Source organism: Anopheles arabiensis, chromosome 3 (genome assembly GCF_016920715.1).
Source record: "Anopheles arabiensis isolate DONGOLA chromosome 3, AaraD3, whole genome shotgun sequence".
NCBI lineage: Eukaryota > Metazoa > Arthropoda > Insecta > Diptera > Culicidae > Anopheles > Anopheles arabiensis.
Genome location: NC_053518.1, coordinates 93,753,617 through 93,779,974, shown reverse-complemented (window position 1 = coordinate 93,779,974; position 26,358 = coordinate 93,753,617). Strand labels below are relative to the sequence as shown.

At 47.7% G+C, this 26,358-nt stretch overlaps 1 protein-coding gene across 2 annotated transcripts; it reads right to left on the bottom strand.

Annotated features, from left to right (window-relative positions):
* Positions 1 to 4,818: 4,818 nt before the first annotated feature.
* On the bottom strand, positions 4,819 to 18,086 carry LOC120900773 (spondin-1). Of its 2 annotated transcripts, none has more exons than XM_040308226.1 (8): positions 17,910 to 18,086; positions 11,182 to 11,517; positions 8,771 to 9,390; positions 7,807 to 8,673; positions 7,391 to 7,712; positions 6,517 to 6,681; positions 6,252 to 6,424; positions 4,819 to 6,158 (listed from the first exon to the last, which is right to left on the bottom strand). In XM_040308226.1, exons 2-8 carry the CDS (start codon positions 11,402 to 11,404, stop codon positions 5,850 to 5,852), a joined length of 2,679 nt encoding a protein of 892 aa, XP_040164160.1. In that variant the 5' UTR covers positions 11,405 to 11,517; positions 17,910 to 18,086; the 3' UTR covers positions 4,819 to 5,849. The 2 variants fall into 2 exon arrangements, with proteins under 2 accessions (XP_040164160.1, XP_040164161.1); XM_040308227.1 differs by having other exon boundaries at positions 17,984 to 18,084.
* Positions 18,087 to 26,358: the final 8,272 nt, after the last annotated feature.

Sequence of the window (26,358 nt, the reverse complement as noted above, 5' to 3'; positions counted from 1 at the left end):
CGGGTGGATGGAAACGAGCAGAAACGCCTCGTTCGATCTTAATAATGAAGATGGAAAAGTGTACGATTGCGTCAGCATTGGGTAGATGCCATGTGATGTCAGGAAATAACCCGTTGGAAGAATGTTCCATCTCTTGCGGAAACGTGATAAGACCCTTTTTTGTATAAAATTGTAAAATTATTTATCTAACAAAATAACGTTATGTAACACTAAGGAGTAATGCTCTTAATGTGGTTTTGTTCGATTATTGCATACTTTTAGGCAAACAAATTATCTCATTTTTAACTCTCCCAAAAGTATGCAATCATGCAGCACTTGAATTTAATCTGTTCGCGTGCTCCTTCCAATCAATGTAATAACAGGCTGTTATTCTTCACATTACAAAAAATGGCGACGATAAAGCATCTACACCGACAAACTTGCCAGCTCGGTGATATTTACACAAGCGATTATATTTATTTCTCAGAACGATAGAAGCCGCATAACTTTCGGATTAAATATGGATCACGAAACAGCCGTCACGTTGCCGTTCCCGCTTTCTCTCACCATCGATAAGCACCCTTCCGACGTCCCTTTTTCCGTGGCCGGAAAGTCGGCCGCGTACAAAAATCCAATAAATATAGATTGGTCTTGAGCCGGTGCCGATTCATCGGGAACAGGATCGGAAACTCGTTAACGAAGGGCGTCTTATCTGGTGAAAGCATTTCCCTGAGACAGGTATTTGTCTGTGTGTGTGTGTGTGTCAGAATCTTGTTTCTCTTTCCACACAATGTAGGGGAAACTCTTGGCAGCTGGATCGGTATTTTTAAGAGCGGAGTGGAGCCACGCCGGGATGATATGTTGTTAGTTAACAGGTGAATGAACACCACGCTTGAAACGCGCTGTCTGCCTGCGTGTGCGCTTAAACTGCTCATTCTGATAGCGCCGGCTATCGGTGGGTAAGTGAGGGTGCTGAAAACGCCTTTTTCCTGCTCACTAAATTTTCTCCCCAATTGCTTCCAATTTGAACGGCGAGGGAGGATAGGGCGGCAGAACAAGTGCTCGACAGTTGTGCAACTTTGTTCGACAAGCAAAGCGCGCACCTCGTTTAAAATAGAACCATGTTTTTCGGGAGCTCCTTACTTCACGGCGAAGAAGCTTTGCTTTGTGGGAAGCGGTTTTCGGCAAACTACCCGGACGATGATGATAAGGAATTATGTTTATTGGGCTGAAAGTGTGCCGACAGCACACCACACGATGGGAAGGAGAGATGACTCAGAAACGATGGGAATGGAAAGTTCAGAAAAGGAACATTCCAACTTCCTCCGTGGGGATGTGGGAAGCGATGCCTGAGGCCTGGCGAAGCATCCAACGATGGCCAACGAAGTTTTGACGGCAAGTTGCGTCTTAAATTCTCTTCGACATTGCTATTGCCGTCGAGCTGAATAATGGGAATCGTCTGCATCGTTTCAACGACAATCGGAAAAGTCTCCGTGACAGTCCCGGAACGGAATCACCGGTGACGTCGTCTGCAGAGTGTCGGCCGGACGACTGGGGGGGAAACTTCCGCCAATCCGGTGATACTTTAACAGCAGGTTACATTGCAAACATCGCAGGCCATCTGGTTCATTAAAAGTTTGACTCGTTGGTGGAGTTGGACGGGTGGTGGGGAGATGGAGGAGCCGGCGTTGTCATTGATCCGCGGCCCGGTTCCGTCTGTCTGTCCGTCTGTCTGGGATGTTTTGTTCCTTTGTTTTTCCGAGGGTGTTGAGTTGCTGGGAGTGATTTCGCCGGGTTAAAGTTTCATGTCACTTCCAATGTACGTGCACGAAGAAACAAGCTTTACGGGTGTCCCTGTCCGCTCACCGCTACACCTCGTCTATTCCTATTGCGGAGGGATTTATAAGAAGCTCCTGCGATGAGAGCATTTCCCAGCCACGTGTAGCGCCACGGATCGTACGAGTCAAATGTGAAACAGTGGGCAACAAAAGGCGAACGAAAACCAGCGACACGATGTACGTTAGTCATTTGTCACCCGTGACATGACAGCTAAATTGTGTCCCCGAGGAGCTTTGGGCGAAGGCGAACAGTCGTTTTTTCGCGTCCTTAGCAGCCTTGCCTGCCCTCTGTTGGGTTGGTTTTCATATTTTTATGTCCGATTGCGAGCTCAAAACTCCGACCGAGCTTGTGCGCTTCGTTAGAGAGCGGGAAACTTGAGCCGACAGCATCCCGGAAGGATGGGGCGAAATGGGATTGTTTGATATTTGACACTGCTCCAAATGAGTTGAAACGGGTATGACATCTTGCTCCCGACGGAGTACCGTTCGCCGGCTTCTACGTGCTGGCCTGCTTGGGCTGAGAGCATTAAAGGGAGCGCTACTGGGACACTTCCGACACGATTGTGGTTTCGAGCGTGAGTGTCGTCTGCCTAATCGTCATCTTCTTTAAAGTACCTCACCACCGTCACCAACGGCTACCAAAAAGCTTCTTCTTTCTCCTCCCCCCCCCCCCCGTGCACAGCTAAATCCGGTACAAAACGACACCGAAAGATACGAGCGCAATAAGCAGCTCGTAATGGGTCCGGTTCCTGAGTGTGCCACACTGTGTGTGCCAAAAGAAACGGTCGGCGACATCCGGAAGGACAGTAGTTTCAGAACTGTTACTGGCAGCAGTCCGGGACGTGCCTGCGGGGAGGAGGGGGGGGGGGTCAGACGATGTATTTGGCAGAATGGCAGCACTTAAGCGTTGAGGCGTTATGATAAAACGGCCCGCACAGTCTAATGCTGTGATAATTGACAATTAAAAGTAATGATATTCGCACCTGAGAGCATTCGGCGCGTCGTTAAGATTGTAATAAAGAACGAGTGAGAGAGAGAGAGAGAGCGAAGAAAATATGGCCGACGAGAGGGATACAAATTTATGTTACTTGGAAACCTTATTCATCGTAGTATTCAAGCATTGGGATAAAATTATACCGAATCCAAGGGCATGATAATGGGAAAGAATACAATAATGACGATGACGCGATGTGATGGTTTTCAAAACAAAAAATAATTGGGGAAAAATCATGTACCTAATTGATTTCATTGCTTCAAATAATATTTGAAAGAATGCTTTGAAAATTCAAGAAACCGTGAATTTAATTTGATTTTTCTATGCTTCGCAGAAAATTTAATTTTACTAAAATCCTTTTTGTTATACACCTCATCTCTCTCCATTGTGCAATTCTCCGATCGCCAACATTCCTTTTTTTATCCAATATTTGCAAATCAATTTAGCTGCACAATCAATTTCAGCCAATTAGCGAGACGCGAGGAGAGTGGAGCGGATCGGATGACAATATTTTTATTGACATTCATCGCTGCACTTAACAATCGATGGCTTAGTCCTCCCCCCCAACCTACCCGAGCCGATCGACGTTTCGTATCGAATGCGAAATGCCACATTTTGCCGGCTGCATATTGCATTGTTCGCTGCATGGCATTTGGAGCTGCTGCCTGACAATAAAACACGTTCGACCGAGTGGCTCACGTTGCCTACGGAAACCAGAAGGAGAGTTTGTTGTGTCACGTACGATGATAAATCCGGTTAGAATGCCTGGAGTGTACCGTGCACGTTGTGCTGTGCAGTTGGTGAAGCCACATTTTTAGTTGTGCGCTTTCGATCTGCGTCTACAAACCGGTGCATGTTTCTTTGTTTTCAAGCATATGTTTTTAGACAAACAAAAACTATTGGTTAATTTTAGAAGCGCAATGAAACCTCGTCAACTTTCTTGTTCATGCAAAATTTGATACGTTCCATGTTGACTAAAGTGGTAGGTTTTTTGAGTCGAAAATGTAGCCGTGTCTACCACCCAAAATAACTTCCAGCAGTATCGAACAACAACCAGGGCACCAGGGCATAATAGGTACCAGAATCGAAAAGTTAAAACCATCAACATGGGAAATCCCATGGACGAACCGGATGCTGGCCCCAGCACAAAACCCAAGGCGGATGTTTGGTTTCGGAACGTGAACGTCTAGCTTCGGGGTGCCTTATCTACCTTTCTGGGGATGTGTATGGCGAGGATGCAGGTAAATGTGTACCAGTCTCCAAGACGCATCTCTATTGTTTCTCATTTTCCATGCCACATCATCATCCCAGGGGGGCCCATAGCTGTGGTGTATGCTTAAGGCCTGATACCCGTTACCTTTTTAAGGGTTGGCAAACTCCCCGACACTGCTCTTGCTCGGACTGGTCGAACGAATGTGTAACCATCGCCACCGAGTGTAGGACTGGCTAGACCGTAGATCTTTTTGCTGGTAGAATGGTACGTGCAGTGAGGACATTGTTGGTAGTTATCAGAATTCCTCTGGGAGTTGCATGTTTATTCTTGGAACATTGATCCGCTTTGCACGCTAAAAGTTACCGAACATTCCGGTGGTCGTACGTTTCAGTGTCAATCGATATGGAACGGCCTCCTGGTGAGGGGTTTTGATAAGAGAATCAGGATAGTTTTCAATATACTTTATTAGGGAAATACTGAAAAGAAACCCTGAAACCCCTAAAGTTATGCAATGTATGTACTAAAAACACATTTTAAAGAGTTCTAACCCCTACAGCTATGCAATCTATGAACTAAAAACAAGCATGCTTCTCAGAGAACATTCTCAGAAATTTACCAACTGTGCTTTTCAGTACAAATTAACAGAGAGCTACTGAGGACAGTCATATGACGCTGTATTTCCCGTGATTCCCGTGGCAGAAAGGTTTCGCTCTTTGATACTTACTCATAAGCTATGCGTGCTTTTCCTGGAATTCTATTGAACACACAGCACATCAGTGAAAAACAGAACAATATACTAACGCTACCGCTACTGTACTCCAATTTATTTGATCGCATTATTAGAAGGATACATGATGTTTGCATTTAATTATTTGTCATTCAGATTGTGCAACCCTCTTTCGCTCGCTTGTTTCCACTCAATCATAATATCATCAAACGTACATACAAATCGCTTTCGCACTGCGTCGCACTAACGGCGGGCACACGCTCTGAACGCGCTGTAAAATGCAAAGCTCGGTGCAATCATCGGCCCAGGATCTGGGGCCGGTGAGCTTACCAATGTGCTCGGTCTACTGATAGTACACTGCTGTTTCACCTGCGTCCGTGTGTGTGTGTGAATGTGTTTGTGTTCATGTTAGTGCGTTCAGTTGTGTACTAATATTGGACCTAACTCTCTCTCCCCCCCTTTATATCTCGTTTTGCCCATCTCGTGTGTGGTTTTTGTTGTGTTTAATGTCTAGATTGTGTGTTCGTTCTGCTTTTAATCCTTCAACTCCATAAACTAATACCACTTTCGTTACAAAAAAGAACCTCACACTGATACCAAAACACACCGTGGTTAGATTTATGTTTGGTTTCAGCCGGAAGGGTTTCGAGCGCCACTAGCTTCTGCTTTCCCGTCACGTTCCACGACGGCGCAGCTGCGCTTCATTCATCAATGTCGGATTGGGATGTCCGACAACTCAAAGGGGGGTGAGGAATAATAAAACAAAACAAAAAACTATATAGATACATAAAATATCGATGCAATCGATGAGATGTATCGGGAAACAGGGTGCACAAAAAACGATGCAACAGAGCGACCACATTTCTGCTTCCTGTCGCGTTCGAGTCATCACTTCCATCTTTTTTGGTGCTTCTCCTAACACTCTCTAACCCAACCCACGGCCGTACGATGTACACATACACACACTACACACATATATACGTAGCGCGAGTGAGCGGAAATAAATCTAACGGGCCACGACTGTCCTGCACGAGTTTTGCATCATCGTCGTCGGACGACCGCGCCACCATTGGCACCTGGGTCCAAACCGGCTCGGCTCTATTTGCCCAACAGGCAAGGCATGATATCACATTTCCGCTCCTCGAGCCGGTGCGGACAGAACCGAGCGTTCTCGGGATTGAGCACGTAGCGGGTGCGCTGCTGCACGGCATAGTCGCCGCAGGTCTTGCTGCACGGTGACCACGCGGACCAGGCCGAGTACTCGCACTCGATCGGTTCCGGCTCGTAGCGGGTGCTGGGGCCCCACGAGGGATTCGTGTCGTGGCGGGACGAGTCGCAGTGCACGAAGCACCGCTCGACCTTGCGCAGCTTCCGCGGACATCGCTGGCCACCGTTCGACGGATGCACCTGTGCGTGCGTGTCAAAGAAGGAACGTACATGGAATGCAAAAGTGCGTTAAATTTCAGCATGCACCACGGTCGTGCTCGTGGCTAGTCTTACCAGAATTGTGCGACTCTTCACGCGGAAGCCTTCGCCGCAGGTCGCGTTGCACGGGCCCCGCTTCCAGTGTGACGTCTTGCAGTCCTGCTTCAGGTCCGAGCCGTAGTCGGAACCACCGCCCGCACTGTTCGTGCTGATCTGGTCCCGTATGGGAATGTTGGTAAATTTACGATCTGTCGGAACGGGAAGCGCAAAGAACAAACGAAAACCCGGTCATTTCAAGCGTATCAAGCACCGTTGGGGTTGTCATTTTGTAACACCTTACCTTTACTGCACGTATCCAAACAGTCCTCGCGGGACATAAAGTTGTTGTTGTTGCCACCGCATCCAGTGAAGAAAAGGATCGAGCAGTCGTTCTTATCGCTATCGAAGTACCAGCGTGTCTGGGAGTCGCGACAATTGCCCGGTTTCGGTTCCAGGAAACAGAGCTCTATCAGGGAGATGAAGACATTCAATATGTTAGGGCCAGATGTTTAGTTTCAGTGAACTAGTTAATTTGGACCAATTACAAGACTATGCAAGTCAATTCTGAGATATCTCCAGGATTATTTTGGAATCCGTTTGGTGCTTAAACTGATCTCGGACACATTTCGATCATGGAAGGAACAGCTAACCAATGTCAGTGATGGAACTGGTGTCAAAACAATAGCGGTCTTAGAATTGATCAAAAGCTGATCTCTGGAACTGATTCAAAATCGATACCGGGCTTGAAACAGTTGAAAAACATTCCTCCCCAAGAACTGATACTGATTCTATTGTTATCCTGGAACTATTCCTGGATCTTTTTCTACTCTAGAACGGTTATCCAACACACTTCCAAACCCAATCCTTTGCTGGAACTTCAAAACGGTTCTGAGACGGATCTTGGATCATTTTCCGGTTTTAGGCTTAGAAATCCAATCTGGTCTTGGAACTGATACATAACCCATTTCGGTTCTCGAGTTGGTTCTTATTCTGATTCTGAATTCATTTTCGTGATTGATTCATAATAGTGATGGAACAGTTATTTCATTCATAACGGCCCTGGAACTATTCATGGGCCTTAACCGGACATTAATCTGTTCATACTCCCATACAAACCCAAGCATTGATATCAAACCAACACCAGTTCTGGTCGCTGCGCCCAAACTCACACCTACCTGGCACTCCATAGAGTCCATCGCACGGGGGCAAATCATGACCGCAAGTAACTTCCTCCACCGTCTCCACCCCGTAGCACGGATCGTTCTGGTCGGTAATGTGCAGATCGTTGTCATCACCCATATCCTCCTCCTCGCTGTCCTCGTCCTCATCCAATGCCGTCATCCGCCGGCGCGTCATGTAGTAGTTTACGAACCGCTTGTGGTGCGTCCTCATGCTCTTGTTGATGGGCATGCGGGTACGCATTTTACGGCCCAACCCACACGTCACACTGCACGGACTCCACTCAGACCACTGCGTCATTTTGCACTTGGGATTGATCTGCAATAAACGACACGAGAGGGAAGAAGAAGAAGAAAAAGGGTTAGCATTTCACATACCTTCCCCACCGACACGCCATCGTTTTGATAGTTACATCCGAGCTCAGGACAGGTTGCGAAATGTCACCTCCACAGTCCTCATCGCACGGCACGGTCTGCTGCAGCATTGGCGGGTTCGGTAGCCGTTCACACTTCTTCCGAGCGCCCTTCTTCTTGTACTTCCGGGAGCGTGTCTTGTTGCCCTTGCCGCACGGCGAGCTGCACTCACTCCACGGGCCCCACTCGGTCACCTCACACTCCGGGTCGCTCTGGTACGCTTCCTCAATCTCCTGGCTGTTGTAGTCGCAATCGCGATCCGTACCGACGCACGGGCGCCTGTCGAACAGTTTCTTCTTGCACTCTGCCTGCTTCGCCTTCATCGGATGCTTGTAGATGCGGCGACGCGTCTGCTTGCCCTTTCCACAGCGCGAACTGCAATCCGTCCAATCGGACCACGATTCCGTTTCACAGGCCTGCTTCGTTTCGTTCTCCTCTTCATTATCCGCGTCACAGTTCTTCTCGTACAGCCGCTGGCGGGACAGATAGATACGGGCGAGCGGTTTCATCTCCGTCCCGGATGGATCGTAGAACGGTGAGCGCGGATCGTTCGGGTAGTTGGACTTGATGCGTCGGATCACTTCCGGTGGATTGGTCGGCTGGTCGGGCGAGATGTACGTCGGGCCACTGTCGGTGCCGGCGTCCCACGGGTACAGGTTGAGGATTTTGTTCTCGATCCAGGAGCAGTTGGTAAGACACAGCTCGAGCCCGGACACACCGACGATCCAGTCGGGGGACGGGTCCAGCATCGATACAATCGACACCAGATGGTGATTCGAGTCGACACGGAACACGGCAAACGTTTTCCCGGTCACGTTGGGGTAGGAGATACCGCGCGCTTTGATAATGGTTCGGATCTTATCGCTCTGGAAAAGGAAAAGGAAACCCCCACCATCATGAGAACTCACTTCACACATCATCAACTTGGAGCCATGCATTTCGATCCGATTCCCCTACACTTACCTGATTTTTAAGCTCACTCTCCAGCATCCGGGTGGAACCGTGCTCCGCCACCTGCTTCAATCCTTCGCTCGCCACCTGCCCATACTCCCAGAACCGATAGTCGACCGTGTGCGATGCGCCGATAACGTCGCTGAACCGCGTCAGCCACCCGTTCGACGGGAAGTCCTTCGGATGCGTGTGTCGCGACCAGAGCCCCTCGAACGTCAGCTCGTACTTGGCCTCGTCGCAGGCGCAACATTCCTTCAGCACCGGCGGCTGCGTGTCGACCGAGTCGGCCTCGTCCTCGCAGAAAATCTTGCTCAGCGGCCCATCGTCCATGTACCAGACGTCCCGGTGCTCCACGACCGTCGCGCGGATCGCGATGCAACCGCTGCCGGCCGGCGGCGCCACCCAGTTCACCTGGATTTCGCTCTTCGGCAGCGAGTTCGTCTGTGTGACCGCGTTCGGGCAGCGCTCGCTGAACTTGGTCAGCGCATCGCCCGACAGCTGGAAGGTGCCAACGTTGTGCACGCCCGACGGCGCTGCGTCACCGCGCACCAGCGAAAAGTCCTTCTCGGCCGCGAGGAAGAAGCCGGAAAACTTGTGCGGTACCTGCATCGACCGGATTCCGACGAGACTTACTACAGGGAAAGAAGGGGGAGAACACGGGCCGAAGAACAAAGCACAGGGTCAATGGATATGCAGGTGAAATTAACAATTCAATCTTCTTCCTTCGAGCTTGGGCTGCTCTTTCGACTCCCGCTGGTTCCCTGTACGAGCAATGCGAATGATGTTGTGGTTCGGTTTTGCCCGAGGAATCGGGTATTGGAAAGTCCCCAAAGGTCGTCAGTAACAGCAGCCGGGGTACGGTCGAGCGTTTCAAGCACAAGGACAAAGTTCAATAATGCGACACAATACACCGCCGTAAGCACCGTACTCCCTCTTCCCGGAAGATATCGTGGCACAGAAACCACAAAAGAGAGCGATGATACGGGACAGGGAGGACCTAAGGGAGCAAGCCGGATAGCTCGGGACCGAGGGTGGTATTAATTTTATGTAATGCAATTTTCGCTTTCATCCCTACGACTCGATCCCGCATCGTTCAATAATCCTCTCAACGGTCACGCCAATCATTGACAGGACGCTGCACAGGCGTGGGGAAGGTTTAATATTTTCTGCTAATTACATTATGCTTTGACATCGACGAACGCACCAACACAGGACGCAAACGGTTCGCTTCCGACTTTGGGCGAACATTGGGATTGGGAGGGCTGAATTGCTGGATAGGAAATCGTTATGAATCCATGTTCCAGTGTCCTGCTGTATGGGCTTTCTTTTTAATGCGTTCCTTTATTCGATCGATTTTTGCTCGAAGATAATGCCCGATGCTACTATGTGGTACGATGTGGTCATGATTTTAAATTGTCAATTAGGTCGACACTACAACAGAGTAGAGTGAGAATTCCATTCCAGGAGCAGAAAAGCAGTGCTATTAACATGAATTCGTACCATCGGACGCCTTCCAGTTATGTATGTGTGCCTGCCCACTTCCGTGTTTTTTTTTTTCATTCTTTCCAGAATGTTTACACACGGTCCAGGAGTGTAAGCTCCGGGTAAAGGCTACGCTTTCCGGAGCAGAGTGAAAGCAAAAGACCCGATCCGTAAGTCCAGATAACGAGTGAAGCTTTTTCGGGATTTGCCCATTCCCCTTTCCGGGCGCACCGAAATCGAAATGTAGAACATGGGCCTTCCACTTTCTGTTTGGACCGGCTTGCATCTTGCCTTCTCGAGCCCTCAATAACGGATGCAGAATCCAATATTGACACTTGAACCTCCGAGGGCGTACGAGTGGTTTCTCGCTCGTTTCGCCCGGATGGCTTTTCTCTATTAATTCGGTTTGATTTTAGATTGGAACGTGTAGGAAGCGAAAGATGGAGAAGATAAATGGAACCATCAGGCGCATGCTGGGTTAGCGAGGGAATTGGATTTCGTGTGAGACAGGGGGCTTAATCCTTCCACCCGTGCTGGACGTACCCTGGACAGCGCGGATGGTGGATGTGGTGATAATCGAAAAGTAAACGATGTAAAAGCTTCACTTTGCCGCACTCGCCGGACAGCGAAATGGCCCGCGGGTGGGTAATCCAGGGCCATAAAGCGGCGACCAGACCCCTTTGCTCGCGTCCCCGTAATGATGATGATTACCGAAAAACGTTCTCGGATCGATAATTGAATTTGGTGCGCGGGTGCGCCGTGGCTCGATGGCTCCCGAAATAAGGATTTATGACATTTTGCAGCGTATAGATGGGAGGGAGAGAAAACGGCGCCCGCCTGTCCATCTGACAGTGACAGTCGGTCGGAAATGAAGCGGAAATAAGCGGAAAGGAGGGAAAAAAGGACAGCGAGAAACACAAAACTCTTATGACAATACTCACTGGTGTACGATTCGCCGGGCACGTACTTCTCCGGGTTGCCCGAAATGCGCAGCCGAAAGCGTCCATCGGCGGGCGATTTGTTGGCCCCGGAACCTTCGGGCGAGCGGTCGCAACGGAGGGCCCGGGCGAGCTGGGTACCGTCGAGCAGCAGCAGTAACAGGGGCAGCAGGACGAAGGCGCTGGTTAGCAGTCGACACGGGGATCTCCTTCGTATGGAGCGCATTGTGTGTGTCTGTATTTTGTTTTTCGGTAGCTTAATTGTGGGTGCACTGCCTACATTCAGGCGCAGCAAATGGTGTACTCGGTTGACGATTAACACTGGATTAACACAGAGTCCTAAATGGGGATGGAAATATACAGGACTTCAAATATTTGATGCTTTGAAGATGTATTCAAGGTTCTTACGTAGTATTATTTAAACGATATTCACAAAATTATTAGAAAGCTTATACAATGACATTTGTCCTACGGATTGCATAGTTTAAGGCTGAAATTTGTTATTGGTTTCAAGAAATATCATTATCCTTTTGCACAAAAGACCATCGTTATTCCACCATGATACAGCAAACTTTGGTGCAAATGCAACCAGCACGAGAATGTGCTCTACCCGTCGCCCGTCACGTTTGCTGCAACGTCAAATCAATCTGTAATGCATTTCCACCTTTCCAGAAAGCGCTCGCGTGCTCCACGAAATTTCCAGCACACTCACGGCACGGATCGGAGCATCGCAGCTGGAAATGGGAATAGATTGGCCGTAGCGCGGCCGTAGCGAAAAGTGTTGGGAACGGACCCCGGTCCCGGTCGATAGGTTATCAGCGTTGTGCGAGTCTGCGACTGACATGTATTGAACATACACGTACTGGCAACGGGCCAAACAACGGGGCTCGTAAACAGCCTTGAAGGCTGGTGTTGGTACGAGCATGATGGTCAATTCGAGTAAATTCCACCACCTTGAGAGCAGTGGCATTAATCTCGGCGCGTCCATGCCGTGACATGTGTGTATTGCTACTGCAGCGAACGTTGGGAGCTCGTGTTGCTACGATTGATCGGCCCACGCCTCTGTGTTTGAGTCAACAAACAACACGTTGCAAAATAATGTGTGGCTTTATTGCTGTAAATTTCCGATTCGCATAAATCTCAACCCAATGGCTGCTACGGCACCAGAGTTGATGCTGTTGCTATGATAAACCCGTTCGATTCCGGTTCCAAATTCCTCTACCCCATCCCGGAAGCAATATCGAACCTAAGCGTACTAGTGATCAGCACTGTGGCAGCACTTTTTCACCCGACTGCACCAACGGCTGCATGTTGATTGGAAAGCTTGCCGTTTTTTTTGCCCTCCGTTGGTGGGCATCTGTTCCTGTGCCACCCGGTGGCAATGCCTGACGCAGCGTTGCACAATAAGAAAACGTTCCCGGAACGCCCCTCGGCACAGAATGTAGTCCTGTGAATGAATATTGCTTCCTGTGCCTTGGCGTGATGTCTTGCCTCACCGTTGGATGCAGCTGCTTCCCGTGGCGTTATTCAATAAATATTTCATCGACAGATATTCACTCTCCCATCCTGCACTTTTTCCTCCTTTTTTGTATGTCGATTGCGGTTGCTCTGAGTGTATGTAAACATTGCTGGAAACGCCAGCAAATAATGTGATCCCAGTACATCCAGGGCTCTCGATGGTTGTTAAAGTTATTCATAACACATAACCACAAATCGGTTGATTTCATCTTTTTCTGACACGTCTGCGGTGAAGGCTGATTGGAATTGCACACTTTCTTAGCGATGCAAACTGATCCTGTAATCTGAAACCATCACAGAGAGACGAGGGAAACTAAATTTTCAACTACCGCAAACTGTTTACAAAGACATTAAGCGCAGATTAGTGGAAGCGTGGCTGCTCTGTTTGGGGCGTCTTTTTGTTGTTGGCCACACGTTGCGGCATTTCTGGCCGCTAAGCTAATTAGATTAATGCTGCGGTGGAGCGATTATTCCTGTCCTCCTTCCTTCGTCTAGAGCTTGCAACTCTGCTCCCCCGTTTGTAGCAAGCTTTAGTGATAATTAGATAAATTATGCGCCCGCGAATGGTTATGGGCGAGATTGCGTTGGGCGACCATCCCTCGTTGTAATGCATGATAGATGATGAGCTTCGGTGAGCCGCAGAAAATCATCCTTGGAGCGCGCCCCACGGAAAAGCCCCCTTCACACCAAAGTCCCCTTGTGATATCACGCCAGATAGTTCCAGAAATGGCCGCCTGGTGTGGAATCTTCTCCCTGGTGAGACTTTACGCCCCAAGTTCTCGAAGTAATCGTTACGCCACTAAGCAGCTTTACCGATAGGGGAGGGAGCTTACTGTGTATGTGTGTGTGTGAAGTTTGCACATCTTTTTTGTATAAGCTGCAACCTTTTTTTGCCCTTCCAAAGTTCATCTCCGATAAGTTCCAAACATTGGAGCGAAAGATGAGCATGAGGCAAAAGTAAAGACCGATGAATACCTTTTTTTTGCCAGCAGCGAGCTGGTTGGGATCGAAATTCACCAACTGGATGTGTCTGGGCTGGACTAAGTTTGATAAGAAAATACTCACACCCGCATCGCCCAAGGACACCAAGGAGCCAGTAAGGAGCATTGTCCTTGTGGAGATCCATTTCATGCGAAATATTTTATTGATGAATCGGTGTCTGACCATCCCATACGTGGCGTCCGTTTTGATGAATGTTTTATGCGGGGGAAAAAGGACGCAAAAGGTGTCTGTTGCTCGTGGTTTTCGCATGTATGGTGAGTTTTGTTCGGTATGAATTTCAGAACAATGCAGACCAACACGTGCATTACAATTTTGGGACGATCAGTCACAACAGCAAGATTGGGAATGTGTTGCCTTTTTGGTAGAATTTTGACATGAAGTGAGGATCTTTGATGGTAAACTGTATGTCATGAGACACGTGTCAGAGATTTAGTACGGAAATTACAACTTAAAACGACATACTTTATGGTTTGCCTAAGACCTAACCCCATTATTCCTGTCCTGTGCTAGACTGCATTGAAGGACGACAATCTGTAAAGTGTTTTTGAAGCATTTCGGGGAAAAAATCTTCTACTTTGAAACACACAAAACGAAGCTTTATTCCACTTGAACGAACAGCCCTCGACGCTAGACACGAAACGGGGCACCAAAAACCAACAATGGCTCTATTTTCTTTGTGGCGCTGCTCTTAAAAGCTATCACAAACATTGAATTTACAGGATGACCGGCTCGCAGCGTCCGACAAGATAGTATTTTATCATCAGCGGGCCAGCAGAAGCATCCACAAACCAACAAAAAATAACCTATCTCTGGCACCATTTCCATTACACAATCAACAATCGCCCAACGAGACGCTCTCTTGCGCTCTTCATTTGCCACACTCGCTGCTCCAAAACCTGCCGGAAATTCACCTCCTACCGGGGTGTCCTACACCCCGAGGCATTTATCAACCCAAAGTTCGTGGTAGTGCTTGTGTCTTGGAGCACTTTTCCTCCTTCCCCGCTATTCCTTGTGCTCCTTCCTTCACGCAGTGCACGTGACTGGATGGAAGCGAGGAACCTTTCATCCACTCAGGTGACAGCACACGCGCGCGTCCTCCTCTTCCCCCAAATTGACGCGGTGTTGACGTTGCGTGTTGTTTTCTGTTTATTTACAAACAGTCACACTTTTATCCTTCCCTTCGCCATGCCCTCGTCTTCCGACCTTTCCGCCTTCGCTCCCACACCAAACGCGATTTGTTTGGACATGGTAGTGGTAGTAATGTTCGTCTCCTTGCTGTGTTTTTTCCCCCATCGTCCGTGCGCTGTTTGCACTTTTAATTTTCCTCCTTCGATTCCGGCGACACTGTTGCGCGCCTCTGGGAAAATGGGAAGCTGTGGAAAGCGCCTTAAACTTTGCAGCGTGGTGTGGTGTGAGTGAGCAAAATAATGGCTTCCGACTGTGAGTCGCACGGACTTCAGTGTTGGAGTGTGTGAGCATTACAGTAAATTGTGGTTGGACTCAAGCGTCCGGGGAAAAGCATCCCAACACCCCAAAACTGGCACGCAAATGAACGTAAAACACATTTCAATTCACTTTCAATTTTGCTAAAGTGTGCACCCATCGACACACAAACACATACAAGCACAAAATGCTCAATTAGCTTTAGTGTGTTTCGCTGTGCGGACAACTTTTATTAGTTTCTTTTTATTAGTGTGCTTGTTAGCCTTCCCTTCCTACACCTACTACAAACCCACCCTAATACCGCCGCCCCCCCAGTACGGCTGGACAAAACAAAGACTAAACCGTTTGACCTAATGCAAAACCATTATTGTTTTTCGTTTTGCTTGCTTCTCGCTCGAGAAAAGGGCTTTATGAAGGACAACATTGTGTGTGTGTGTGTGTGTGTTCATCTTTTTTTTGTTGTTCCCATACCTCTCCGTGCTTGTTCCGGTTTAGTTTTGTTTCGGGTTGCCCCACCCGCATGGAAAATGATGCTGATAAATGGAAAACCTGAGGGTGGGAACCCCACGGGCGCAGGACCGGCAGTCCGGGCCCCTAATTTCCTCCAAATAGGGACACCTTTAGACGGCGCAGGAGGAGCAGAACGAGAGGAAAGGAGGGGCAAAAAGCCTGTCCTTGGTCAGACATTGTGCTGTGCTGGTGAAGCCCTTGCGATAGCAATTAAGCAAATCGCAACAAAGTGGACAATAAAACTGGCCCGGCCCGGTCTCTCTATCCGGTACAGTTGGAGCTCCGGGCCGCAGAAGAATAATGGCATCTTTCTGCTTCTTTTTTTCGGTGTATGTGTGTGTGTATTGCTATGTCTCTCTCTGCAGAAAAGTTCCAATTTTCGAGACGCCACCATAGTGGGTGGGTATTGTAGAGTATATATTTTGCTACTGAAAAAGAAGAAAAAAAGCTCATTGCAGGCAGCCGTAAAATGCTACCGGAATCATCTTCGGGGTAGACATGATTGAGGCAATAGCCGTTGAATACCACTCCCCCACAAGGCATTTATCGTACCGGACTGACCGGTTTGATAAATTGTTTTTAATGCTTTATGGGTGTGCACGGAACTGGAGCACCATCGGCTGGATTAAGATTGCAATGGTGGCCGGTTCCCACTGGACGGGTAAACCGCAATGCGGAAAAATGACGATCAATTTTGATGAAAGCTTGAGTACAGCTGACCTTGGCACAGCTGCCCTTCAAACATGTAAATTGCTTTCGATTTAATCGTGCGCGAAATATTATACCACCCAGCGATGGGATGCCATTAATTGCCGCTAATTGAAGGATGTTTAAAACGCCAAACGACCGGTTAGGTGTTAACAGTTATCACCTTCCAAAAGGTCGCCGCATCAATTGCACGCAAAAGCGGATCAATATCAGGGATAGCTGTCGCTTTAAATTGACCACTTCCTCTCGAGTAATTGATGCTTTTCGTGTTGCATATCGATATCACATTTCATTGACATCCACGCGCGCAAGAAACAAACCGCGCGCACGAGCTGTTACGTTTGTGCCCGCGTGTCCACGTGCGTGCACGCGTGAAGTTATGCTGCGCATGCCGTGCTTCCCAGCCGTCAAACGGACGGCACCGGGTTCGATGCGCGCAGCAAAACAATTACAAAAAAAAAAACCGGGAGCGCTTACGCTTGTGGAAGGCAACGAGGGGAATGGAAATAGAAGGGTGAAGGTGAAGATTTATTTATACATCTCTTCGCCCACCACCACCTCCGTCACCCTAAATCAAGGTCGCATACAGTGTGTGTAAGCGTGTTGCGCATCGATACGAAACGACTTTGCGTTCGATTCGGCGAGAAAAGCGCTGCGTTCAGGGATGGAGGTCACGTTCAATGGTATACAGTTTCAAGGCGTTAGTTGAGTTTGTTGTAACAATTTGGGAGAAAGGGGGGAGAACGCTGTACAAATACATCGCATCGTGCTGGTTAATCCTTTGTGCGCATTTGCAGCATCCTCTACGCTCCCGAAAAATGTGTTATCACACGCTTCACATCCCGTCTCAGTACACACTGCACTCAAAACACACGATGCTTTTTTGTTGTGGTTTTTTTTTTGCGTTGCTATTTTAAGTCACCTCTCGCTCGAAATGCTTCTTATCGTACAACAATTTACAATTGCACACAAACACAGACACACTTGAATTCACTAGAACCGCCAGCTCTCCCCCCAAACACTACGCGAGAAGATTAACTTTTTTTTCGCTTGCTGTGGTCACTTATTTTGCGCCACAGTTGATAGGAAGCGGCGGCGACCCGCTCCGTGGCAGTGTTGCCAGCTGGGAGGGCATCTGATTGCCGTACCGGACACAGGCCAAACCACACTATCAGCGGCACAGTATCGCGTATGCGATTTTGCATTTACCACACGTCACACGATGTCTAGCCGTTTTGTTTCCGTTTGTTTAAACTGACTCGCGCACACACACACACAGAACCACGCAACCGTTGAGCATGCAAACACGGATCGCGCGGCTTTCGTCGTTCGGCTTGAGATGGTGGAGCGTGATAATCTTCAAGCACATACGCGCAATTTGCCCATTTATATGCTGCCCTGCTTTTGCTGACTCTTTCGCACTAACTCTTTAATCAAAAGGTTGCAAACCACGCTACATAGTGTGCTAATTTATGCTCCATTTTGTACGAATCTTCTTAGGGACACATTTCAACTTCACTGTACTACGCACGTCACACGCAAATACCCACCAAAACCACCACCACCACCACAGCACAATCGTTCACTGCTCCACGCAAAAGCGAAACAATAAATTCACGCTTACTGCGGCGGCCACGCTTTGTTGATGGTGCAAAAATGTTTGCTTCACTATCCGACACGAACACGAGCGATTCCTTGCGCGTTCCGAAATAAACTGTCTTCGCCAGAGTGCTGTGCAAGGCCTCGCTGCTGCCGCTACCATCACGGGATGCTGCGTGAGCTCCAATCGCTTCGGTACCGGCTCGTGCGCGCGGTTTCGCTCTCGTGAGTTCCAACCACGAGCAGGGCTGAAATCGGATTTCACGCAAAATTTGCCTCACTTTCAAGCCAGCTTGAGTGTATGTTTTTTTTTCTTCTACGAATGGGACGCTAGCAGGGCACTCAGCTTGGTGAGCACACGAAGAGCATGCAGCTTTATTATGATGCTATTGCTTCGCAGTTTTTTATGCAGCATCGTGTTGTAGGGGGAGCACGGAAGATAGCATTTAAAAAAAACCCTGGCCCTAATGCTGCCTGTCATGGACGCATTTCTGGTTTCGGGGGAAAAAAGTGACACAATAAAATGTGGCAAAATTGCATTAGAAGATAAGCTACGCTATAGCTGGGCTAGCAATTGCGCTGCATTCGAGCGGGATAATATTTGCTTTCGATGTTTTTGTGCAGTGTAAATAAAAACGGAAAGTAATGCGCTCAAAACACAAACGTTTTCATACACAAAGTAATGTAGATTGCATACACTGCAGGCGCAACAGTGGACGCCATGCTATGCAGGTTGCATACTTTGTTACTTTGCAATATAGACTTTGCCGTGTAGTATGCAATCTAAATGCTTAACAAGAATGAAGTGAAATTCTACAAATTATTCCACCCAGTAAATGTTAATAATCGTTTGGAAACTATATTCAACGGCAATAAATTACACGCGTGCTCACCGTCTCAGTGGCCTGCCCTCACTCATCGATTCTCACTGCCAGCTTCTCACAATAACACACAACTTCTCACCGCAAAACCCTTGTATGATGTTCCCCGCGTATGCGTTCACTGTTCGCGATCTGCACATTCGGGACGTTTGATACACACTCCTCCCATCCTGCGTGTCCCTTCCGAATCCTCCCCTTTGAATCCCTGTTGGGTGTCTGCCCTTTCGTACACGCTCAATGCCGGGGCAACGGATTGGTATGACGTTTATTAAAATTTTACTAAAAAGCTAAGCTCCATCGGCACCCAGCCACCGTTTGGATGTTGGGAAAATGGGGAGGGGGGGAGGAGGAACGCGAGCGTGTTTGCGGGCGAAAAGTTGATGCCGTTTTCGGGGAAGGTTTCATTCTGATCGCTCTGTTTCGTCCCGTGTGTATGTGTGTGTGTGTTTTTTTTCACCATCACTGTATACGAGCTTCCCGTGTGTTATTGCATATGCATAAGCGTCATGTGTTGCTGGCACGGGCGTTTGGCCGGCGTGTGAATGCTTTCTTTTTGTGTACCGCACTGTGCTAGGAAGCGTTGGGGGCGGCACGGTGCTTACTCCCATTCATATGTTTATGGTTTTATGCACGTATTCAGCGCCACCAGCGGGACTACAGAAAAGGGCAAGGAGGTGGCGCTTTTGTGGCCAACTACCGTGGCAAACAACAACAACAACACCAACAGTGAGGTGCGAGATAGAGCTAGAGGATGGGATAAATTGAATTGTCATTTCTTTCCTGCCCGTGTGTGTGTGTGTGTGTGTGTGTGTGTGTGTGTGTGTGTGTGTGTGTGTATGTGTGTGTGTGTGTATGTGTGTGTGTGTGTGTGTGTGTGTGTGTGTGTGTGTGTGTGTGTGTGTGTGTGTGTGTGTGTGTGTGTGTGTGTGTGTGTGTGTGTGTGTGTGTGTGTGTGGGTGCGTGCGTGTGTTTCGGTACGGTACAGGAAATTTGGAAAGCCAGGCAGCATTGTTTGCACGCGTTGCAATGCAAGTTTAAGTGGATAGAATAGGTGGTGAGTACGGGCAGGAAGCGAATAGTTTTTATTAAAAACATCGCCCGGAATTGGCTTTCAGATTTTGGCCGGAAAAGCAACAACGGCAGTGGTGATTGGGACAGGTTATTAGAGGCTTAATCAAAGCCAGCTTCGGGAGAGCAATTTGTTTTTGCAAGCCGCTAAATCGAATCGGTGAGCTGGAAAGAGAGTGTGCAATTTAATGCAGCCCTACCGTAGCATTTGTACTCGCCAGTATGTTTACACACGCACAAATAACGTTTAAAGAGGAGTTGTTTGCTGTACCCAGACAAGCGTGTCGCCTGGTGGTAACTTTTCCAATCACTTACAAACTTTCAATTTCTAGTGGAATTTTATTTATTCCTTAAGAAGCAAAATAGCAAAATCCCTTACCTACGAGGAAAAACGAGAGCATATTTCAACTCTGTGCGTGTGTGATGAGATAAGTGTATTGATTAAGCCATCAAGACGTACGCCAAAGTTTGCACGTCTTCCCGATCGATCACCCTCCCCATTACCCGCTTTGCGCCTCACAGTCTGGTGTCTCGGGGCTTTGCCGATACGATACCGCGACCGTGTGATATATTATTGTTCGCAAATCGGAGACTAAGGACTAATTTTTCCTCGCGTAAAGTGAAAGTTTTTCGCTGCTGCTGGCGTTGCGCGGAAGAAGAGGGAGAAACAAAAGCGGGAGTGTGTAAGTGTGTGATTTATTCACTGTCGCAACGGAGCTGTGCGAAGTGCGAAGGGGAACGGGCAAACTTGAGGAAAGCATTATCGACACTTTCCATCCGTGGAGCGTGTGAAGCACGAGGGGAAAGGATCAACTTCTACCGGAAGGATGGCAAAAATGTGTGCCACGGAGCATGTGTGTGTGTGTGTGTGTGTGAAGCAAAGTTGGGCTTTCTTACTTCGCGATGCGCTGCGACATGTGTGCGGCGGGATTGACATGTTTTCCAGGCGCATCATCGGCGGCAGATTACGCTTTGAGCTAACTTGTTTGTGATGGTTAATATTTAGTTTGTAAAGTAAATCTTCTTTTTGATTTAGCTGCACGTGTGCCGCATACTGATACTTCATAATCAACCATCATAAAGCTTATGCTCTTTATTTACCTTTCTATTAAAGAGTTTCTTTTTTGTTTTGAGCCAATCTTCTCCTCCAAATAGTCCTTCCTCATCATATGTTTAAGTGTATCTCATGCCCATTTACTGCTCCATAAATTAACTCAAACACAACCAGTCCCGAAAAAAGGTGCCATCCCCGCGGCCAAGGCGTTGTGTGCATCACAAATGAGTTAATTAAACTATCTGCATCGTAATGAAGACTCATACACACACACGCCACATCGTTTGCTGCCGTCGTCATCGTGCAGTAATCAACTGGGCCAGCATTGCGCTTTTTTTCTCGCTCTCTTTCTCTCTCTCTCTCTCTTTCTCTCTCTCTCTCTCTCTCTTTCTCGCGCGCTTTTTTTGTTCACACGTGTTTCGCGCGTATGTGAGAGAGTTTATGTTTCGCTGATGCATAATGCATTTGCTTTCTGCCTCAGAGTTTTGTAATTGGAAACACATTCCGAGCGTGTCCCTGTGTGCAGGCATGAAATTATGCTAATGAATAGAAGCAGGGGAACAGAGAGAGAGAGAGAGAGCGGGCACGGCACGTCGTCTTAGTTTGGTGGAAGTTTTATTTCCGGCCAAAGGGTTCGTTTCGTTTGCAGGGTGCAAAATGTGATTGTCGTGTTTTGCTGGAAAGCTCGTTTGCGGACGGGCGGGAAATGAAGAAGAATGGTGGTTTCTCGGCCTTGTTTGCCCCGCACCGGATGGTTGATGCGGTGTTGCTTTGCGGAAAACAGTTTCATCACTTTTCCAAACCACTGGAGCTTAAACTAGAATGAGGTAGACGGTGAAACGAACGTGAGGTTTTGTGGCACATTTTACTTCGCATTTTAATTCGCATTCGTAGGATGGAAATAATTTTATTAAACCCGTTTCAGGGAATAAAGCGATCCCTCTAGCTACGATGGGTTGTGAGACCTAATTAGTTATGCTGAATGTGGCACCAATATGTTTCCTTCCTCACCCTGACCATTGAATGGACGCCGCTGCTTAAGTGAATGTGCAACGGACGTGAAGCGGACTTGACGCCCCAGCACAACCTCAAGCGAACACTATTTATAAATGCTCGCCCACCGTCTGAAGTGGCTTCTTATGCAGCCGACGTGTTGTTTTGAGCACACTTCCATCGCATTAAACAGCAGGCTGGGCTGCGCGTTGAGGTGCATTAGAAATGGTGCACTCGGCGAGGACCCGGCCCGGCCCTCGAAGTGGTGTCGTTGTTGACGCACCCAACGCCAACAAGCAAAGACTACAACACTGTTGACTCGGGTTGACGCTCTTGCGGTACGCTCTTTAAAGTAGCAACATGAAGAGTTCAAGGCAATTGGGAGCACATAAGGAAATGGAAGATGAAAAGAAATGCAAGAAAAAAAGGCTGGCAGGAAAACAACTACAAGGGGAAACCAGTTCAAAGAGTGGATTACAAACAGCTTGCGAGAAATGATTCCTCGCGGCCCGCTGGGGGTTGCGCCAACCCCCACCGGGAGGGAGGAACCTTTTACGCCCTTTTGCATTGCATTTCATCCTCTCGAGCAGGGCGCTGATGCTTAGCATTTGCAACCGGTGATCGCATATTTATTGTGACAGATTGACGGAAACAGGCCACCGGTATTAGCCCGCTTTCGCCGAGCACCTGCTCGCTCTGCCTGCTCGCTGTTGCTGGAGGCCGTTGCTGAAGCAACGCTGGAGCAGGTAGAGTCACAGGTTGTTTTGGTATTCAAAGCTGGCAGCTGACAGATGACAAACGGTGCACCGAGCCAGCGTGTGGTTTCCACGGCGCTCACGTCGCTTCTAATGGAGCGTGGAGCTGATTCCAAGAATTTTGAGTACATGCACTCGCGTTGCAACACTGTGCTGGTCGCAGAGCTTCCGTACCGACGCAACTATTCGTAGAAAACATGATGTGCAGCGTGGAGAGTTTTGTGAAGCTTCTCGTCATAATTATAGGTATCGTTTCGTTAGATGTATCGTATTCCTAACGATTTCAAATTGAATGTATTTTCAGGTAAATATCAGATTATAGTTGTTTGCTGCTATGAGTTCGCGGAAATTACCATCATATTCCGTGGTAAAGTCACCAACATGGACTTGTTTACTGTATCAGCTACAATTGCCACACTAGCAGCTACAAATTTGCTCATCGATAGTCCGTAGTTTCATCCTCAATCAAGTGCTTTCTTAAACTGCACGCAAACACCATAAAAGTGCACAACTATTATCATCTTGCCACTATCGTTCGTTCGGGTTTTTTTTCTCTCCCTCTCTCACGCAATGTCCATTCTGTCTCCACTTTCTTTGCCACTTATTTTGCTATTTTTCACTTTAGAAATTTTTACAACAAACTTCGATTACATCAGAGCCCGGGTGGAAAAGTTTCCCATTGCTTGAACCGAACCCCGGTTTCCCTTCTACCATGCGCTTCCTTGAGCGAAAAGTTTTCATTTTCTACCGCTCAAAAGCATTCTTTGTCGTTGCACTCGGTGGATGACTAGTTGGCTCTATGTGTGTGTGTGTGTGTGTGTTTGTGTGTCTTCTACAGCAGCTTTGACCTTCGTTTATCTTCGCTCCGGCTTGTTTGTTATCCCGTACGGGGGTGACTGTAAGCAACAGTGTGCCGGCACTAGTGAGGCTGTCGGTTTTATCCCTTCAAAAACAGAGGACTTTCTCAACCGGAAACCTATTATATTACACACATTCAACACACACGCACATGCATGCAAGCACGCAGACACGTTCTTGTTAGAGTGAATATAAGGACATTTCTTGCGAACGGAACGCTCCTTTCCTGTCTGCGATGGGGATGGGTGGCGCTAAGCTCATGCCGGTTGAATTGTTCTATCGTTGCGTTACCGCCGCTACTGTCATTTCCCGATGGAGCCGCCTGGTGTGTCGTGTCGAACCGACGATGGAGCAGCCTGGTGCCTGGTTGCCGTTCCTGGGCTGGGATTTTTTTCACTGCCCCTGGTTGGAAACAAATTGTCCCAACCGTTCGCTCTCGGGGTCGGTAGCGTTGTAAAACTTTACAAAGACCCTTTGCGTCCCTCGAAATAACACTGCGATCGCTGCCGTTGGCATGCGGGCAGGTAGATTAACGTGAGCGAATGGGCAGTAAAAGATGGGCGATGCTCGTTGGATTTTGCCCATCCGTTCGACACTCGCCAAGGTTTTGTGTGGTGCCTGCTTCCGCTTTGCATTTGATCGAAATCGAAACGAGCGCTACCCGTTGTCCGGACGCCTGCCTTGGACGGAGAACCGCGATCGTGGACATCGAAGCGGGAAATAAAATGCGACCGAAAAGTTCTGACACGTTATCCCGTTGCAGCCGGGTAGGGTGAGTGCGTTGGAGATCGGGGTATTTACCGACAAAGTGAATATTTTCCACAGGCATATGAATGAGAAGGTGAATGAATAGAAAGGCGCACAACTTTCACGCCCGGAAAGGACCGGAAGCAGAATGATTTATTCCTTGACGGGTGAAACTTTCGCGCTGCTTTTATCCGTGGTGCAAACCATTGCTGGTGTGGGGAGGTGGGCTTTTATTTGTCCTACAAACCGGGCTACACATCGTCTGGTGAGTAAACGGAGCAGAAAACTAGTCAAGCGTGTGTAAACAAATTATTTTCACGGAAACGAGAATGCGTTTTCAATGGATTAGTTTGAAAGGAACAATGATTTATCGCTCTTTTTTTTTTTGGTGCTGAACGAAAAGCCATTGCTGCAAGTTACATGAAATGCATTTTTATACCTTTTATCCTTTGGAGAGGATGCAGCAACACGTTGAAGCTTAGTGTAGTAAAGCTATAACTTCGGATAATTTTGCTTTCTCGGTGGGAACCCTTTAATTTTACATTTTTCGTGGGTAAACAGCGTCTTCTACCATGTTTTAAACAATGATGCTTTTAGTACTCGGAAATGGCCAACATTTTCATTAAAAATAAGACAAAGAAGCATCTGATAATATTGATAATCTCAAAACCGCTTAAGTACCGCCGCTAGTTAAACAGAAAGTTGATTAGCCCGGAGCCATCGACAGACACTGTTAAGCAGTTGTTAAATCGAGTGGACTCTGTCGTTTGTAAAGGAGCGTCAGGGGAGGGGGGAAGGAGGCAGAGTTACTCCACAAGGAAACCAGCCACTCAAACCTCAGCCAGCAGCAATAAGAACTTTTGCGTAGCGAATGGCACGAAGCAGATACCGGCGGTTTGCGCATAATTAATGTATAATATTGCTCCGCTTCCAGCTAGACGATTTCTGCGAAGGAAACTGTCCCAAATGGTAGATTGGCTTAAGCAGTAGCCATTTCCACCATCAATAAGAGAGCCAATGATCTAGGCCGGCGATGCAAATGGAACTGTGTTTAAAAAAGTGCTTCCAAACAGAGTTCTACACAAATGTAAACGGTTGATCCCGTCCTGTTTGATTCTTACGAAAATGTTTCAGATGATGAGTAAGATGTTTCTTTCATAAGGCGAAGTCAAAAGTGTGCTTGAAACACTTCCAAGAAGCTGAACGATTTTCTCTTCGTCTCTTTTATGCAAAGAACTTTCACTTTCCGTTTGCCCCGAAGCAGTTCCTTGAAACGATTTTAATTTTTGCATTTAAACGCTTCAATGTCGAGCTCATCTCCGATTTTCTGTGTAAATGCGGTCGAGATACGACGTACAATACAAAGAAGCTCTTATTACGTAGCAAATGAAAGGATATGCAATAAATTATGTAGGGTTTAATATGCTCTTAATGGGCTATGAACGAGATAGAGAGAAGAATGGGAATGAAAAGTGAGAAATTATTCAATTCATGCACTGAGTGGTGTGTTTGTAAGCACAATTACCATTTTATTTTTTATCTAAATTCATTTTGTTCTACTCACTTCACTTTATCGCATCAACACAACCAAACCTTCAATTTTTCCTACGATAATTAACCTCACTTAAACGCCACTACTCATCCCGTACATTACACGGAACGTTTCCCCTTAGAGTTTTGCTGGAAACCGGAAACCACTGTTCCTGATCTATTATTATCTGGATTAACCGGAAATAACACAGCACGATAGCACACACACACTAGCACCATGGAAGAAGATGCAAAATTCATGCAAAAACCTTCCATTTTCACCAAGCCGTCGTTTTACTTGCGAGCACATAAACATAAAGCCTCCCTCCTTCCATTCCATTGTCGGGGGAAGTTTTTTTTTATTTTTGTTATTTCTTCTCATTTTCCCCCTCAGACTGCATCAGAGCAGATGGGCCGGAAGCGATGCCCCCGTGCGTTGTTGTGTGCCAGGGAGTTTTTAAATTAAAATCCACATTTGCCATCCAGAGAGAGAGCGAGAAAAGCGGGCCGCAGC